The sequence below is a fragment of the Henckelia pumila genome, chromosome 2 (assembly GCF_033568475.1).
Source record: "Henckelia pumila isolate YLH828 chromosome 2, ASM3356847v2, whole genome shotgun sequence".
Lineage (NCBI taxonomy): Eukaryota > Viridiplantae > Streptophyta > Magnoliopsida > Lamiales > Gesneriaceae > Henckelia > Henckelia pumila.
In genome coordinates, this window is record NC_133121.1 from 158,568,263 (window position 1) to 158,588,616 (window position 20,354).

Here is a 20,354-nt window from a genome sequence, read left to right on the forward strand (position 1 = left end):
AATCTTGATCTTAAGTTATGGGAATCTACGTATGTTGAGGAATTGAATAATTTAGATCATATGGTAGTGTTGAAGTCATTTGTTGATTTTAATGTGTTGGAATCTTGGTGTGATACAAGATTAATTAAGTTGGTGTATGTTGTTGTGAATTATTTGAATTGTGTTGATATGAGTGAATTGTGGATGAATAGCATAGGAGAAAAGTTCTATTTTCTTGAGTGGTTAGTAATGATTTTTGGGCTAGCTAATGTGTGTAATACTTTCATGGAATTGATGGATTATGTTTTGCATGCATCAATGGGTAAATTTGTTGTGGTATACTTGAATTGTGTCTTAGTATATAACAAAAATTTTAATGTGTGTTGAAAATTATAGGATTGTGTTAATCATGTGGGACTTAAAGTTGTTGGATTACGAGCATGCTAGAGAGTTGAATGCCTTGGACAATGATTTGAAAGATGTGTTTGTTGCATGTTTGCGTGGTTTGCATGATCAATTTTATGTGAGCAATTGGTACTTGTTTGACGAGGACAAAATTTTTATTCCATGTTCATCGTTGAGTAAAATACTTGTTGATGGAACATGTAGTATAAATTTTTTGTGTTATTATGAGAAATACAAAATAATGAATATCATGGATGAATATTTGTTGTGGTTACACATGAAGAGATATGTTGAGTGGAATTGTGAGCGGCATATTTCATGTGAATTGTTTCTTATTTCTAGAAAACAATGGTTATATATAACTACGAACTTTGTGTTGGTGTTAACTAGGTCTAAGAAGGGGAGAAATTTGGTGTATGTCTTACTTAGAGGGTGTTTGGCTAAGCTTATTAAGATAGTGTTTGGAAGAGCTTCTAAGAAACACTTCTCAGCTTTTCGTTAACAAAATTTCACAAAATTTCAAAATTTTGTTAATGAAAAGCTGAGAAGTGCTTCCTAGAATCTCTTCCAAACACTACCTAAAAAGAGCTTATAAGCTCTTAGAGCTTAAAAGGTGTTTTACGAGCTTATAAGCTGTTAGAACTTATTTTAAAAATAAGCTGTTAAAGTATTTGGGTAAACTTATTTTAACTTAAAGATGTTGATGTGGTTGATATTATAAGATCTTTTTATTGTCAAAATTACCAAAAAGGGTATAATTGGATGAAAATAATATTTCAAACTATACATATACGAAATAATTTTAGAATAAACCTATATTAAAAAATAAAATTGTTTTAATATTTAATTTTAGAAAAATTTATGTGATTTGTAATTTTTTTTAAATATAATATTTAATATTTAATGGGTGGAGGATAAGATGGAGATTTATTAAAATATTTAAGGATATTTTAGAGAGATAAAATATTAAAATAAGATCTTTTTGAAAAAAGTACTTCCCCCTTGTTTTTTTAAAAACAGCTTATAAGCTGTCAAACAGCTTATTTTGACAGCTTATAAGCTGTTTTTAAAAAAATTTACCAAACATATTATCAGAGCTTAAAAGCTCTAAAACAGCTTATAAGCTGTTTGAAAGAGCTTTTAAACTCTGCCAAACACTCTCTTAATGGAATTTTAATCATGTTTATGCATGCTAATGGTAATGATGTGTTTAGTTTAAATATGAAGAATTTTGTGTTATTTGATATTGTTATGAGTTTGCAAGGTATAAAAATTGATGAGGAGCTGTTGGATCGCAAAGCTTGCCAAGACAAATTGCAAAGTAGTATGGTTTTGGTAAATTTTTTAGTGTTGATAATTTATGGATGTTTGGTTTAGGCAATGAGCAAGATTTGAGGATAAATCTTTTTAAAGAAGGCGAGTCTGATATGAATCTAGAAGGCGCACAAAAATTCATATTGTTTAATGAGTTGTTCCACAGTTTGTCATCCAGATTAGACGGATTTGGAATCCATGGAAATCAAGTTGGAGTACTTGAAGATCAATTTGGAGGATGTTATAATGCTATTGAAGGCCAAAAAGATCAAGAGAATGAAGATTTTCAAGTCAGGAATAGAGCCCCAGTGCTAGCTACTCAGCGCTCCAGCACCTGAGTTTTGCATATTACAGCGCCCCAGCGCTATATTTTGCGCGCTCCAGCGCTGTACAGAGCGCCCCAGCGCTATAAACCTAGCGCTCCAGCTCTGTACGGACAAACATATAGTTTTCCAAAGCTTTGCTTTGCTTTGCTTTGTTTTTATCAAATCAAACTTATCAAAGTTTCATAAATTTTGTGGCGTTTGTCAATTGATTTTCACTTGGGTTGTCAAAGACAGGTTCTTTTGAAGGTCCAATTGAATTTTTGATTGTTTTCTTATTGTGATTATCTGTTGCTAGTTTCGTTGTAAACTAGAGGTGGATATCCAAACTTTTCAAAAGATTAGGACAACATTATTGAATATTTTTGTTATTGAATTGAGGGTACGATTCGTTTATAATTGTGTTTGCTTTTTATGCATCGAAGATTCACATCAATCAATTACCTCACCACCAATCTGCATCTCATCAATCAGTTTTTTTTTCCTCTTCAAATGCCACAATCGACACAATCTAATCACAAAAAAAGGATCTAGTTTGCTTCACAATCAAATATAAACAATAGTGTCAAAACATAAATATATATATATATATAATATAATACTTACCTCGTTACAACTTATCGAATTTAACAATGATTTAGCCACTAAGTGAAAGTTCACTTTCTCCCCAATTGAACAACCTTGTAAAACAACGTATCGCATGAGGTTTACCAAGTGACGGGACTCTTTCATAAACCCATGCCTATGAAAAAATTTACGATAATTAGTATTTAGTAATAAAGTATCACGATTTATACATATAAAACAAGATCACCATCAACCCAACAATGCAACCATCAACATATGCTTTCTTTTCTATCTTAATTTTTGAATTGACAAGATTCTCATTAATTTCTTCACGCAAGAATCTAAAAGCGGCATCCCTCCAACCATAGTCAAAGAAAGTATCCAAATCATCCAAGTACGGAAAAATAAACCTTGGTGTAACATAGTTACTAATAGGAAAAATAATTGTGTTAAAAATTAATAAAATATTAAACCTAATAAAATCATCCACACCAATGTCCGAATTGTCATCAACTAATTTCAAAAGTTTTGCTTTTATCATTTCCCTTTTAATAGTAACCATTTTTTTTTATCCAAAATGACGACCAACAAACTTTGATCCCATTTTCAAATCAAGGTTAACATGTTGCCCAACACTAGGCAACCCTATGACGATAGAGAACTCCGGTGAAGTGAATGGAACCATCACACTTGAGACAAAGCGGAATTTTGAGACTTCTACTTCGAATATTTTAAGAATTGAATCAATTCTACAAGTGTCGATGGAAAGGTTGGGAATCTTCAGCTAAGATTCAAGTGGTGTAGCCTTTAACATCCCCATTTGCCTTTCACTTAGTTTTGGAACTAATTTTTCCATCACGCCTAAAAAATATGCTGGCGAACATCATGAAAATGCTTCTTTTCCTCTTGATACAATACCAACAGTAGGGTCATCACTGTTTTTCCTTTTCCGTGTCATTCTGATACAAAACACATACATATTCACCAATTATCTTATCAAATTAAAACAGGAACTTAGAAATTCATTATTTCAAATTCATACAGATGAATTTGACATAATTACTCGAAACCAATACATCAATACAACTAAAATTTTGAAATAATAAAAAATTTCAAACCAGATCCTAAACTATAATTCAACGCACCAACAACATAAATTTGGGAGCAAAATAGAAGAAAATTTCACACATGTACAAATACAACAAATAATTTTCTTAATTGTCACAATCGTGCAAATAACATAATTACAACTTTGTAAACCAAAATCTAACACTAATTTCAAGTAAAAATTTCCAATAGTCTCATAGTCGGACAAATTCATGAAATTTTTTCCTTAAAACAAAGAAATATAATCTACAAAACATAAAACCTAGAAATCGAACCACTAAACAAAATTTTTTTTGTAGCAATCAAAAAACCTAGAAATCGAACCATTAAACAACATTTTTGCCCTGAATCACAGAAATATACTATAAACAACATAAAACCAAGAAATCAAACCACTAAACAACAAAAAAATTCGTAGCAGTCGGTTATTTACCGGAGATAATCAACTCACTATAATATTTGAAAACCCAGTGTAAAGTTGATCTTACACTTGCTTCGTCGGAGTGTTGTTGCTATGATGTCTGTTTCTTGAGTAAATGTGAGTTCTCCCAGCACTGTCCCATCTCTAATGTCTGTTGCTCGAGTAATGTGAGTTTTCGCAGCTCTAATATCTGTTGCTCGATTGGAGGGGTAACAAAAGCAATTAAGATATTTTTTAAGGAAGCGGGGATAAAATAGTATTTTTTCAGTTTAGGGAGTTATAAAAAAATTAAAATGATCAGGTAGTGCAGACAAAAAAAATCACAGGGGGACTGAATCCAATTGAGATATTAGAAAGAGGGATTTAAGCCCATTAACTCTATTGGAAAATATTGAATGAATTGTAGGAAAAAATGGTTTGAAATAGGCTTGAAAGGCTTGTCCCAAGTATTGGAAAAATTTGAATTTGGTGAAATGAATTGGAGGAAAAAGAGAAAAAGACTTGTCCCACATTGGAGCAACTCCAATGTAATTTTCACCTTATATAATCCAACATTGGATTATGGGATTGGGCCCTTAGGGCACCGGATGTTTTGTAAAGGGGCAAGACGCTAATCGATGCAACAAACACACGCGCGCGCGGTTGGCCGGCGCGGTGCGGTGGGGTGGGGTCTTATGATCCTATTATTCTTTTTGGATAAAATTTAGTTAAAATAGTTTTTATTATTATTTTATTGTGTGCTCTTGAGCTGACAAAAATTACTGCCCGAGCACAGCCCTCACCTGCGGGACAGATGTTTGGCCGCCCGAGCGGTAAAATTTTACCGCTCGAGCGCAGCTCCCCACATTCGGGACAGAAAAGGTTGCCTAAAGTTGGCCGCCCGAGCGGTAAATACCGCTTAAGCGCGACGTCTGTGTTCCAAAAAGGTACGTCTCTTTTTGGGCTTTTTCTATCATGGGTTGCATCCTTAGACCATAAAACGTGTTCTTTGGAGTCATAGTATATATATATATATATGACTGTTATAAACGCAAAAAGAACTACTTTGAAATCTGATAACGTGAAACATCAGATTTGAGATTCTCTGCAAAGCATTCCTCCTCACTCTCTCTCAAAGAAAGTTTTGCTTATTTTAGTTCGCTGAAGTTAGAGATATTTTTTGTGCTGATATATCTCGTTCGCAAAGTCGTTGTATCTTAGAGACGATTGCCGCCAACGTTTAGCACTGTTAAACGGGCAATTTCGTCTTGCGGATAGAGAGATTCTCTCGCCTCGACTTGTTCATTGTTGCTGCTGCTATTGTTGATGTTGTATTGTTCAGAATTCGGAGTATATCTTCCAAACAATCGCAAGACAAAATTTTGTATTTCTCGGATTCTGAATATGTCTACCGTTTCATTCACTCCGCTCTCTTTCGCCCCCGCACATGGAGAAAAGCCGCCAAATTTTTCTTGTGCCGACTTCAAACGTTGGCAGCAGAAAATGCTCTTCTATTTGACCACATTCAATTTGTCCAGATTTCTCAAGGAGGATCCCCCTGTCGTCGTTGAAGGCGATTCTGACACCCAAAGGAGGACCGCTGTTGATGCATGGAACCACAACGATTTCCTGTGCAGAAACTACATCTTGAATGGCCTTGATGACACTCTCTAATATGTCTACTTCTCTGTCAAGACTGTCAAGGAACTCTGGGATTCCTTGGAAAAGAAATACAAAATTGAAGATGCAGGCATAAAGAAGTTTTTGGTTGGAAAATTTCTGGACTTCAAGATGATAGACTCAAAAACTGTGATGAGTCAAGTGCAAGAGATACAGATTATCTTGCATGACTTGTTGGCCGAAGGGATGGAAATCAATGAACCATTCCAAGTTGCGTCTATCATTGAGAAGTTGCCGCCACATTGGAAGGACTTCAAGAACTACCTTAAGCACAAACGTAAGGAGTTAAAACTTGAAGACCTTATTGTGAGACTTCGCATCGAGGAGGATAACAGAAACACCGAGACTAAGTAACATAAAAAGATGATGGAAACCGAGGGTAGATCAAATCTGGCAGAATCAAGTACGAGTCACAAGAGGAAGCACCCCCATGATGGAAAGCAAAAGGGAAAAGTAAAGAAATTCCAAGAAAGTTGCTACAACTGTGGCAAACCAAATCACATGGCAAAGGACTGTCGACTTCCAAGGAAAAACAATAAAAATCAAAAGCAAAAGCAGGAAAACATGGTTGAACAAAGGTATGTGCCTTTAGAAATTTCTGATATTGATCTTAGTGTTGTTATTTGTGAGACCAACATGGTGGATGATCCAAGAGGATGGTGGATCGATACCGGCTCTACGAGCCATGTTTGTACCGAAAAAGATATGTATTGCACCTATGCCACCGTTGGTGATCAAAATCTGTTCATGGGAAACTTCGCAACGTCTAAAGTTGTTGGAGTAGGAAACGTGGTGTTGAAAATGACCTCGGGCAAAGAGGTGACACTCAAGAATGTGCTGCATGTGCCATAAATTTGAAAGAACTTAGTTTCGGGTTCTCTTTTGAGCAAGACAGTATTTAGAATGGTTTTTGAATCTGATAAATTTGTATTAACCAAATCTGGTGTATTTGTTGGTAAAGGGTACCAAGATAGTGGTCTTTTATGTTAAATGTAATGAATGTTATCTGCCCTAACGTGAAGAATAAAATTGTTGGTTCTGCTTACTTGACTTAAAGTTATGATTTATGGCATAAACGATTAGGACATGTTAACTTCAATACGTTGCAAAGATTTGCAAATTTAAATGTAATACCTACGTTTAAAAGAAATCCACAAAACAAATGTGAGATTTGTGTTGAAGCAAAAATGGCAAAAGCTCAATTTCATAATGTCACGAAAAATATATACTACACTACTTGAATTAATACATACTGATGTATGTGATTTAAAAATGGTACAAACACGAGGTGAAAATAAGTACTTTATAACATTCATTGATGATTGCACCAGATTTTGTTATGTATATTTATTGAAAAGCAAAGATGAAGCAATCTAAGCTTTCAAGAAATATAAGACTGAGATTGAAAATCAACGAAGTTCAAAGATTAAAATGATTTGAAGTGATCGAGGTGGAGAATATGTGGCTATTTTTGAAGAATTTTGCTCAACTTCGGGCATCATTCATCAAACGACAGTCCCACAGAACGCAAGAATCGAACCTTAAAGGAAATGATGAACGTGTCGTTAATAAATTCTGGCTTACCTCAAAATATGTGGGGTGAAGCGATTCTCTCAGTAACTCACATTCTAAATAAGATACCAATCAAAGAGAAAGATGAAACACCGTATGAACAGTGGAAATATCGTAAACCTTCTTACCAATACCTCAAAGTGTGGGGGTATTTGGCTAAAGTAGAAGTACCTAAGCCAAAACAAATAAAAATTGGGCCTAAAACAGTTGACTGCATATTTATTGGTTATGCATACAATAGTAGTGCATATCAATTTTTAGTGCATAAGTCAGCAATTTTTGATATAAAAGAAGGCACAATAATGGAGTCAAGGAATGATGTGTTCTTTGAAGATATATTTTCTTGTAAAGAAAAGAAAGAAATAAGTTCGAACAAGCGAACTTGTGATGATAATCATGATAACATAACTGAAACTCCACAAAACATTGTTGAACCAAGACGAAGCAAGCGAGCTAGAGTTGAAAAGTCTTTTGGTCCGGATTTTCTAACATATATGTTAGATAATGAACCAAGAACTCTTCAAGAAGCATTATCAAATCCTGAGGATCCATTTTGGAATGAAGCCATACAAAATGAAATAGATTCCATCATGCATAATCATACATGGGAGTTGGTTGATCTTTATTCGGGATGTAAAACTTTGGGATCCAAGTGGATCCTTAAAAGGAAATATAATGAAGATGAATCTATAGATAAATATAAAGCTCGACTAGTGGTTCAAGATTTTAGACAAAAGGAAGGATATGATTTCTTCGATACCTACTCTCCAGTTTCTAGAATAACATCCATTCATGTTCTCATAGCTATTGCTGCATTGCATGATCTTGAGATTCACCAAATGGATGTTAAAACTGCATTTTTGAATGAAGAGTTGGAAGAAGAAATATATATAAAACAACCAGAAGGGTTTATTGTACCCGAGAAAGAACAAAAGGTGTGTAAACTTGTCAAGTCCTTGTATGGACTTAAACAAGCACCTAAGTAGTGGCATCAAAAGTTTGACACTGCAATGTTGTCAAATGGTTTCAAAATCAATGAATGTGACAAATGTGTCTATATTAAAGGTACTACAAATGCATATGTAATTGTTTGCCTTTATGTAGATGACATGTTAATTATGGGAAGCAACCATGAATTAATTATGAAAACAAATAAAATGTTGAGACAACATTTTGACATGAAGGATTTGGGATTGTGTGATATTATTCTAGGGATTAAAGTCTCTAGAACATCTGCTGGAATTATTTTATCACAAATCCATTATGTAGAAACGGTTCTTGAACAATTTAATGCCACAAATTGTCCTTCGGCTAGAACACCTATGGAATTGGGTACACATTTAGCCAAAAATAGAGAAGAACCTGTTTCACAAGGGGAATATGCGAGGACGATAGGAAGTTTAATGTACTTAACTAACTGTACCCGTCCTGATCTTGCATATACCGTAAATAAGTTAAGTCGATTCACAAGTAATCCAAGTGAGGATAATTGGAAAGCACTAATGAGAGTGCTTGGATATTTGAAATACACTTCAAGTTATGGAATTGTGTATACAAAATATCCTGCGGTCCTAGAAGGATATTGTGATGCAAATTGGATTTCTGACACGAAAGACTCTAAGTCTACTAGTGGATATGTGTTCACAATTGGTGGAGGAGTGATGTCATTGAGATCCTCTAAACAAACATGTATAGCTCGATCGACCATGGAATCTGAGTTTATTGCTTTAGATAAAGCTGGTGAAGAAGTCGAGTGGCTTCGAAACTTTCTAGAAAATATTCCTTGTTGGAATAAACCGGTGTCTTCCATTACTATTCATTGTGACAGTCACTCGGAAATAGGAAGAACACAAAGTATTATGTCCAATGGTAAATCTCGACATATTCGTCGAAAACACAATACCATAAGACAATTGATCTCGAATGGGGTTATTTCAGTGGATTATGTGAAGTCAAAGAAAAACCTTGCGGATCCGCTTACAAAAAGTATAAATAGAGATCAAATGTACAAACTACTAAGAGGAATGAATTTAAAATCCACAAAATAAAATATTTATAGCTGTAACCCAACCTTGAGAATTGAAGATCCCAAAACTTTGGTTCAATGGGACAACTAAGTTATAAATATTAGTTAGAGTACTTGGACTATTTACTCGTTCATTCCTAGAACATCCAAGTAGATAATACCTGAAACATGTGGTCAGGTTACATTTTTTTTTAATGATTTCTATACCTATAAGGTAGAGTAACGCAGGATACTCTTGATAGGAGACCACTTATATAAGTGCAAAGTATTGACCGCTTTGATTGAAACACTTATGAATCTAAGATATGGTCCAGGGCCGAAATGGACACAACGTGAGAACAAAATTTGTTAGAGTATTGTTATGTAAATACTATTGACTTGTTTTACATAAACGGTTGACTAGTTCAAGACATCGCGTCAATATGCAACTAGTAAATCATGTAGTATATTAAGGTAGGTTCAAAGCCACAAGCTACCTATCCTGATGTAACAATAACTCAGAAAGACTTTCTAGTGAGAATGCTAACATACGTAAAATTCATTCATGTGAGGGATTGTTGGAAAATATTGAATGAATTGTAGGAAGAAATGGTTTGAAATGGGCTTGAAAGACTTGTCCCAAGTGTTGGAAAAATTTGAATTTGATGAAAAAAATTGGAGGGAAAATAGGAAAAGACTTGTCCCACATTGGAGCAACTCCAATGTAATTTTCACCTTATATAATCCAACTTTGGATTATGAGATTGGGCCCTTAGGGCACCGGATATTTTGTAAAGGGGCAAGACGCTAATCGATACAACAAACATACGCGCGCGGCCGGCGCGGTGCGATGAGGTGGGGTGGGGTCTTATGATCCTATTATTCTTTTTAAATAAAATTTAGTTAAAATAATATTTATTACCGCCCGAGCGCAGCCCTCACTTGCGGAACAGATGTTTGGCCGCCCGAGCTGTAAAATTTTACCGCTCGAGCGCAGCTCCCCACATGTGGGACAGAAAGGTTGCCTAAAGTTGGCCACCCGAGCGGTAAAAAATTATCGCTCGGGCGCGCCGTCTGTGTTCGAAAAGGTACGTCTTTTTTTGGGCTTTTTCTATCATGGGTTGCATCTTTAGACCATAAAACGTGTTCTTTGGAGTCATAGTATATATATATATATGACTGTTATAAACACAAAAAGAACTACTTTGAAATCTGATAACGTGAAACATCAGATTTGAGATTCTCTGCATAGAATTTCTCTCTACACTCTCTCAAAGAAAGTTTTGCTTATTTTAGTTCGTTAAAGTTCGAGATATTTTCTGTGCTGATATATCTCGTTCACAAAGTCGTTGTATCTTAGAGACGATTGCCGCCAACGTTGAGCACTGTTAAACGGGCAATTTCGTCTTGCGGATAAAGAGATTATCTCGCCTCGACTTGTTCATTATTGATTTTGTATTGTTCAGAATTCGAAGTACATCTTCCAAAAAAAAACTCTAAATAGACATGTATAATTGGAAAAATCAATTAATTTCACTCATAGTATTTTTTCTATGGCATTGTCTCGTTCTTTTCTCTTCTTTAACAATAATAATTTTATAACATATTATTTGATTTAATTTCTCAAGTACACCCTTAAAGCTTGGGAAAATTAGCATTTCAGTCCTGTATGTTGACTTCATTTTGGTTTTGGTCCTGTATATTGGCTTGTTTTGGAAAAGATCCTGTAACTTTGTTTTTATTTTGGATTTAGTCCTACATGTTGATTGTTTTGGTTTTGGTCCTATAGGTTGACTTACTTTTTGATTTTGGTCCTATACAAAGTTATGTTTTGAAAAAAAAAAGTACAGAAATTTGGATTTTTTTTGGATTTGATCCTATTAGTTGACTTGTTTTTTTTTATTTTGGTCATGGAAAAGATACGGTTTTGACCAAATTAAGCTCGGTTAAGTTAGAATAAGCTCCTATATTTTTTATTTTAAAATAATAAATTAAATTTAAAATTTAGATGTTGACTTTCCAATTTCACCGCTTAAACTTTTATATTAAATATTTTTTTATGATTTTATAATTAAATAAATTAGGTTTAAAATTTAGATGTTGACCTTCTAATTATTTTTTAAAATAATAATTATGTTCTAAAAGGTACAAAAACTTGGTTTTTTTTTTTTGTATTTTTCCTCCGTCGCCGAAACTAGAGGGAGCAGCAAAATTTTTCTTATTTGCAGTGTTCTAAAAAGCACGCTTAAGCGGCGATCAAACGTGATAAAAGTGAAACATACCTAAAAAGCTCTGCTTTCAAGAAAAGTGGAACAAAAAAAGTCAACCATAGTTGAGAACGATAAAAAAATATATTAGAGTGTTACTTTTTAAAAGAACGAAAGCATGCTTTAAATATATTTTTAGTTTTTTTAGCTAATTTTGTTAATTTAGATTGGAACTTATTTATATGATCATTAATAGGTGCTAAGTGGGCGAACATTTAGTGCCAAATAAATAAAAAAATCGAAGTTATTGAGAACGATATAAATGAATGTTTGTTTGTTACTTTTTAAAAGAACAAAAGTATGTTACATTTAATACATTAAATTAACATATTTTAGATTTTATTAAATTATTTAGATTAAAAAAAGTTTAAGCGTAAAAAAATATTTTTTTATTAGTTAGTTGTAATTATCTCAAACCAATAAGCAAATAAAACATGAAAGAATAAAAAATATTTATTACAAAAATAATTAGAGATCAACTTCTAAATTTTAAAACATGATAACATACAGAACGAAAACCAAAAAATAAATTAATTTACAAGACCAAAACCAAAACAAGTCAACATATAGAAATAAAAAAAAAAATCAAGTTACGACATCTTTTCTAAAACAAGTCAAACACCCAAAAAAAAAAAAAAAGCCAACTTACGAGAACAAAATGCTAATTTTGCGCTTTACGTTGTTAGAATCGTACCTATCGTAGGTTACGAACAGTCTTTTCTCCATTTGGCGGCGGCTGAGCTCCGAATCCAGCTGGTTATCTGCAAAATCTCCTCCGCAGCCGCCGCTCCTCATGGCGCTTCCATTTGTTATTCAATTCTTCGTGGGCTGCCTTGCAATATCGAGCTTTGCGCAGTTGGCGGCGGCGCATCAAGATTCTGGCGAGTGGGATTGCGATGCCGACGAGGAGGCCCGAATAGTGGCCCAATTCCGGCCCGGAATCGCTACCCTCGATGGGAACGCCGAGGATTGGGCTGATGTTGACGGGTTCGAGTTCCCGCTTCGCCCAGCTCTTGACCCGGATGAGGATAAGGAGTACAAATCTGGAAAAATGAGTGTTAAGGTACGCTGAACAAAGATTTAGATAGGACTTATCACGCGACAATTCGTAATATTGCTGCGATTGTATATTATTGATTTGTTATTGAAAGAACATGGCTTTAGCTGGAAGAATAATATTGGGTTTACTGCCAAAATAAATACAAGATACATATAATTTTTTAATTTACATATAGACTTGATAGGACTGATCTTTTTTAATGTACAAAGATTTAGATAGGACTTTGCACATGACAATTCGTAATATTGTTCCGATTGTGTATTATTGATTTGTTAATGAAAGAACATGGCTTTAGCTGGAGGTTTACTGCCAAAATCAATACAAGATACATATAATTTTTTTTAATGTACATATAGACTTGATGATCAAAGGACAAAGATACACCAGATTCAAGGATTCAAGTAATTTCCAAAAATGGAACAAGTAAACTTTCTAAAAAGAAGATGGTTTTACCATCATGTGAAATGTGGGAGCAATATTAAATCTTGTCAAATGATGAACAATATGCACGTCAATTCATACCTTTAAATTTAAGGATGAAGAAAGAAACTAGCTGATGTATCTAATTCAATAACTGAAACAGCTGTAACGGAAAATAGACTGCTTTGAGTTACGAAGAATCCACGAGATTGAGAATTTGAAGTGGTTTTATTTGCATTTCAAAAAAATTATGATCATGTTGGGACCGCTAGCAGTTTCCCCATACTCGTGTGGCTCTTTGGGTTATGGATTGATTTTGTCAGTGATGAATGATAAATAGGCTTTGCATGATGGGACGAATATGTACTTCATGTTGCAAGTTGATGGAGATTACGTGTACAAAAAAGGGTAAGTTTTTCATTGACGAGAAAAATGGAAATTTCTATCTTTACATTACTTGGATTGTGTTTAATCTTTTACTATGTCTTTTTGTGAAAAGGTTTAATGGTCCAATGCAACTTATCATGTTTGAATTTGCTATGATAGTTAATTATGGAGCTGTAGTTTGTTTTTGTGAGACAGTATCTTGTGACAGGACAGTTTGTCTTTGCCCTGGAACATCAATTGATCAAAGTGCTGATTGTTTCATTGTCACATCCGCTTAAATGTTTTCAAGAACTCGTTTCCATAACTTAAGATGGTTTTAATGCACCGCGTTGAAGGGGGGGGGGGGGGGTGGGTGTTTGGTTGTCAAATGTTTGGAAAATATCAGCTATGTTTTAGCCAAGGAGAACCAGTATCGAATGCTACCAAGCTTCCAATGACTTGCCGTTCAGTCTCCAAGGACAACATATGCTGACCATAAACAAATGTTTTGGATCTTCTAATTTCGTCTTGCAATTTTATCTTTCAATAAATAAGTAAACATAGAGTTTTTTTACCCTTATTAAATCCATTCCCTTTTTATTGTCATATTGCATGCCTTGTTTTTTTGGGTTTCAAATCATGCAGAGACGACAATAAATGCCCATCTGTAGCCTTGATGTTTCAAATTGGTGATGACGCCACCTATCATAATGTAAGTCGTTATGTAAACTTAAAAGTTTGTTTGTTGCAATTTTATTCAGCCACCCAGTGATATTTTCTTTTCCTGTCTCCATTCATCATATTGTTTCAAAAAAGTTTTTTTTTTCCCTCTATATAAGATGGGCGGGTGTAAAGAATCACCAGATACTTGCAATAGCACGAGTTGTCGTGGCCATGAAGTTGACATCATGCATTTCTCCATAGGAAATTCTATCCCAGGAAGGCTATACGGCGAGGAGTTAACCAATGTGAACAGCAAAAGTGGAGGGTAATTATCATGAAGATTTTTATTTGAATCACTGTTCTTGGAGATCACGAGCTAGTGGTTGTTAGTTATGACTCAGTTTTGGTTACTTGAATAGGTTTGGTTTGGTTGATATGTATTCATGGAACCCACACTGCCGAAACATTGATGGTCGTGGCGGCGCCTCTGGTACTTACACGATTCTCTTTCTTCATCATTGCTTAAATTTTCTTCAATATGCAATTTTGCACGTGTAAAAGATCATGTAATAAAAATATTCAAATAATTCACTTTACAGAAAATGCTTCTACTGTACTAAATAACTGGAAAGCATCATGGTGGCACAGCAGTTTTACTACCCATATGGGTAAGTGATTTCTTAGCCTTTGAAAACATGTTTATCTTTGGTTTTCTGGAAGAACTTGCGTGGAATGGTAACTAACATAAAAAAACTATTATGGTAGTATTCATTTTCCGCATTGTTGGAAAGTTATTTTCTGAAAATGCCTTTCATTCATGTTTCACTCTTTATATTTTCCCATATTTTCGTAGTCCCAAACTCGAGCATTAGGGAGGCTCCATGAAGAAAATATCTGGTGTCCTATCACAAGGTTCGTTCGTCTTTTCGGGCCCTCGTAGCCAGAAAAATCTTCCGAAACAAATCTGCACACAAATCATAGTCTGGACCATCATTAATCATTAACAATAATCACCCCTCTTTAGTACACACTAGCATGAAATACGTGTGATGCGTGTGCAAAGAATAAAATATAATAGATATTATATTTTAAAGTTAACAGTGACTATAAGCATAACATACAGAACAATGTGAATCTATATTTGAAGTTAATATAAGAGAGTTGCTACTATACATGTCATATCGATAGGTTGGAAAAGCATATCTTTACCAAAATATATTAATCATAAAGCGAGAGTAAAAGTATATAATGATAACAAAAATGTTGCTAATATTTAGTTTGAGAAGCATTCATTGATGTTCAATATAAAAGTGCTAAAAGTATAGATATAGATGATTTTATAATTAATACTTGATCAAAGTAGTGATATATTTATCTGAAGGTATAATGCATGAACAAAGACTTGGAAATTTAATATGGAGCTGAAAATATAGATTATGTAGCTCGGTAGTTTAGATCAAAGTCTAAAAAACCATGCATCCTCACATTACAGAGTGGAATAAACTTTTATTACCAAAATAATGAAATTCGACAAGAACTTCCAAAGTGGAAATGTAAATTCCTAGTACATAGTCTTTTTTAAGTTAGCATACAAGTTGAAAGAGTACCACATCCTCCTTATTTATTGCTAGATTTAGTACTATGTTGGAAACTTCTATAAAACAGGTAAATATATCTTTAATAATATTCTTAATAGAAATTTCAGAACAAATTATAACCTGGATGTCGTAAAGCCTTGAGTAACCAATTACAATTTTGTTTTTGTGGTTGTTGAGATGTGCTATGATGAAATACAAGTGCTATTCTTTTCTTCCTATTTTCCAAAACTTTATCAATATATTCTCGATGGTTCAGCGGGTATATCTTCTCCTTGAAGTCTCCAAGATATTCTTTCATACCTCATCTTCAGAAGGATTCAAGTAGTCCACCATGTAAAATCGATACGGATAAACAATCATAAGGACTCCAAAGTTCAAAAGAAAAAGGGTGTGGAAATTACCCATGGCTTGAAGCCTGCCATCGACAGTGGTCGACACTGTAGGAAGCCAAAGTGGTGATATGTGAAGAGGAACATCAGTGGTGATGGTGGTCAAAGAAATAGTGATCACAGCCTGCGATGTAGACATGAGCGCTAGGCCATGGTTTCTAGTTTGGGTAACAGACGCAGCATCCATGGTGTCTGGTAATCGACAAAAGTGACAGACGGGGCGGCGAGTGGTGTTGGCGTCTGCGTGACAGTTGGCAAAGTACGAAAAAAATGAGCGGGCGTCAAGAAGCTGGATCGCATGAGGAAGCTGCTCAATGGCTCAGAGCGTGCAGACCGTAGCGAGCGAGTGACGATGGGATTCAGTCCGATGAACGGATGTAATGTAAACCGCGGCAGCAGGAAGTTTATTGGATGAAAGGATTTAATGGGGAGACAAAGAATGAGAGGTTAGGGTTCAGATTTGGGATGAGCCTGGGTACTCTTGGCCTGGTAAAGTGAGCCTAGGTCAGAAGGTCTGCACGCACTCAAACAAGAAAATGTTAGTTGGACGTCGGAAACACGACTCCGACGCTCAAGTCAGTGAAATATTCACGTAAAGAGAAAGAAAATGCTCAAGAAAATGAGTATTAAGAGTGTTTGTGAGAATGAATTGGCCTCCTCTGATATGATTCCTGTAAACATGAGAAACGCAAATACTAGCATATCAACCACGTGCCCTTGATTCCACAAACAACAAGAATTCACGCGGAAAAACGTCCTTATCTTTGACTCGAGATCGTATTTCTCATCTCTAGACTCAAAAGATCTAGCAAAAAGAATTACGAAAATAACACAATTAAAGCAATTGATCCTCCAACGAATTTGTCATTGGCAAACCAATTGAAGGCAACCGACAAACGCCACAAAGTAAAAATTTGATAAGTATTTTTAAAAAAAACACACGAGTGTGCACAAGTTTTAAAAAATAACTTGAAAATTTCGAAATTTTAATATCGAAAACATATATATATTGTCTTGCAATGATGTAATATATATATAGACAAGGTAGACTATAAGCTTCCTGGTTGTACTAGCCTACTAGGACTATAGGCTTCCTTGTAAGACTAGGTTACCTTGTACAAGATAACTTGGACTATACTCAATAACTTATTCTAGTTAATAACTCAAACAACTTAAAACTCAATGCCTAAAAATTCAAAATTATAAAGACTTTAAATTCGAAAATTCTAGACTTTAAAACATGTGATCTTCTTTGCCTTCATGCATCTTGATCTCCTTGGACTTGAATCTCGCCTATAATGCATACTTATGCTAGAAAACATATATTAAGTAGTTATATGAGCTTTAAATATGGTAATCTTGGCTCATATCAAATATTAATCAAATAAGTCCTAAAATTAAACTAAATATACTAAATTGAGGCTCTTAAAATAACAAAATAGGCTTTCAACTAAATTACATAATAATCAAGTCCAATAATAAAATAACTTGAACTTACAAGCATAATATTTCATGTACTTTAATTTCTTCAAATTGTCTATCTCATGATTTTCAAATCCCTTCATCATCGTCAATCTATAAGAATTAAGACTCTTCAATGTTTTACCATTAATTTTGATTGTTGGTCATAGTGATGATCACCTTATTCTCTAATTTTACCTCTGCTCAGGGTATTTATAGGGTACCAAGGTCGGTGATCATCATGGGATACTCGAGTAGTGGCCACTGTGCAGGGACGTGGCCCACGTCTCAGCCTCGGCCTGGCCAAGTGTACGAGCCCAGGCTTGTGTGAGTCTGTAGTAGCCTTGATAGGCTTCCCGGGTTGTTGCATGCATGGGGTGGAAGTGGATGTTAAGGCGGGGTATATATTTGTCCTCCCGGGACCAGCTCCTGGCAGGCCTCTCCTTTGCCTCTCTTTCCCCGCCAGAGTTCAAGGAGACCCGGGCCCTTCTCGGGGCATCAAGTCAGATACAGAAAGCGAAGGAGATAGTAGTGAGAGATCTTGGATAGTTTCAGGAAGTGAGGGAACTCCCCAAAAGCAAAAGAAAAGAAAGAACTAGAGATGAGAGGACATCTCAACACTCAAAACACACTGCAAAATTCAATAGCTGTAGTTCAAGCAATTTCAGTTTCTTTGCCTAGTTTTCAGCATTAATTTTCATCAACGTTATGGTTTTGTGTCTCGTGTCAGGAATTAATTTCTGCAATTTTCGGTGTCATTTTCCTTTGTTTTCGGTGAATTATTAGCTGAGTAGATTAGAACCAACAATCAAATTAGGAGTTCATCGTCGTTTGATTTGTAGAAGTTAGCTCAACAGTCAAGTTGGTGTTGTTTCTATTCGACACCCGGCACGCCCGCGTTGCAATCTCAAAATTTGCGCAAACACCACGGGATGCCTTATGTTTTACACATATGAAGGGCTAGTTTTGCCAATTCACAATTAAAAACATTGTCCTCCATCGACACACTATCTTATATAGATTATTCTATTTTTCAATGTAATCAATGGGAACAAGAAAATGCATTTCTTTTAGGAGTTGGCAGCTGTGTTGCATTGTTGCTGTGGTTTTTCTGGTCTAATTTCAGTTGTTTGGCACAAGTGCTCTCCAAGAGTTCATATAACTATTTCTCTTGGACTCGTGTCTCTTTCCCAGGCTCTTAAAAAGTTCAGATTTCTGAATGTTAGTCACGATGATCGTATATTTTTGTTTCCGTTGTAGAGTTTCTGTGTTGTAATTTACTTTTGATTGACATGAAAAGTTAAATGACAATTCTCTTATGAGGGATAGATATACTCATCTGGATCCTTAACTAAAAAATGTTATTTACTCGCAGGGTTTATTGAGGATGACAGCCCATATTCATCATCTGGTGAAAAAGGCACATACTACTTTGAATTCTCTCGACCATTCAGAACCATGGATCGCCTTCAGCAGGTTCGTGTACCTTTTGTGTTAGTCTCTGTATATCTACCGATGATGCTCTTAAAATTCATAGCAGGGTATTTCTCATCTTACTGATTTTAGTTTTTGCATCATGCTGGTCTTAAATATTTTCAAAATGCAGGACGCACAATTCAGTATTGGGCTATCTAGCAAATTTTCTGCAGCCTTTTGGTACTCGTCTGATGGAATCCCATGGCACGGTTCTGATCATTATACTATAGGCTGCGACTGGATACCGATGGACATCACTCCAGGTGTCTCGGCACAATCCAAAGTACTGAGTGGAAGTTCATGGGACGCTGCTGCTGGATTTGCTATTCTCTTATCTTTTGTTTCATTTTGTATCTCTATATTTGTGGGGTACTGGGTTTCGAAAACGAAATCTGTGTCTTTCACCCCTATAGATCGTCACTAATTATCCACACGTTATTCTTCACTTTGTTGGATGGAAATAGGAAGGGTGCTTTTTTGTGATCTTGATTCGTTTTTATACATATACGACTTCAGTAAATACCTCAAATATGTGAAGAATTGTTTTGTCTATAGTGAGATGTTTGCTGGAGAAATTTGGGCTTGGTTTGATAAGGGTGATAGGATAAGTAAAAGATAGGTAAGTTGGTGGATTATTTTATGGATAGTTATGTACTGATTACAAGACATAAATTGTTTGGTACGTTTTTTATTTGCTTGATAAATTAATGTGTATTTTTTCATTACGAAATTACCCATGCTTCTTCCTCATTATTACAAGTAATATTTACCCATTGTCGTATTTGGGAATTTCCATTCCGCCTGAATAAAGCGATAGCTATTAGCTAGGCGCCGAATCATTCCTATTCTCCTTCATCTGATTCACCGAGCTCGAAGGTGTTTCATGTGAATCACATCCTTCTCTCTGAAATACTCGATTGAGGAAACAATGAAGATATTTCGAGGCTGACAAAAAATATAGGTAATGGCATCAAATAAGCAAAGATGAGGAAAAAGTCCGAAGCAACACACCTTCATCTGATTCGCCGAGCTCGAAGGTGTTTCATGTGAATCACATCCTTCTCTCTGAAATACCCGATTGAGGAAACAATGAAGATATTTCGAGGCTGACAAAAAATATAGGTAATGGCATCAAATAAGCAAAGATGAGGAAAAAGTCAGAAGCAACACAACTCATTCAAGATTTTCACAAGCAATATGAATCCCTTTACTCCCTCTACGAAGATTTGAGAGGAGAAGTGAAGAAAAAACACAATGCCCCAGATGATGGTGATGGTGATGGTGGTGATGAGTCTTCGGTAT

At 35.1% G+C, this 20,354-nt stretch overlaps 2 protein-coding genes across 2 annotated transcripts; both read left to right on the forward strand.

The window, feature by feature from the left end:
* Positions 1-5,499: 5,499 nt before the first annotated feature.
* LOC140878778 (uncharacterized) lies at positions 5,500-6,129 on the forward strand. Its single transcript, XM_073282397.1, has 2 exons — positions 5,500-5,697; positions 5,791-6,129. Exons 1-2 carry the CDS (start codon positions 5,500-5,502, stop codon positions 6,127-6,129), a joined length of 537 nt encoding a protein of 178 aa, XP_073138498.1.
* A 6,174-nt stretch (positions 6,130-12,303) lies between these two features.
* LOC140881275 (uncharacterized) lies at positions 12,304-19,719 on the forward strand. Its single transcript, XM_073286457.1, has 8 exons — positions 12,304-12,682; positions 13,440-13,507; positions 14,111-14,177; positions 14,305-14,453; positions 14,548-14,618; positions 14,728-14,796; positions 18,952-19,052; positions 19,183-19,719. The coding sequence occupies exons 1-8, from the start codon at positions 12,413-12,415 to the stop codon at positions 19,474-19,476; spliced, it is 1,089 nt and encodes a 362-aa protein (XP_073142558.1). The 5' UTR covers positions 12,304-12,412; the 3' UTR covers positions 19,477-19,719.
* The last annotated feature ends 635 nt before the right edge of the window (positions 19,720-20,354 follow it).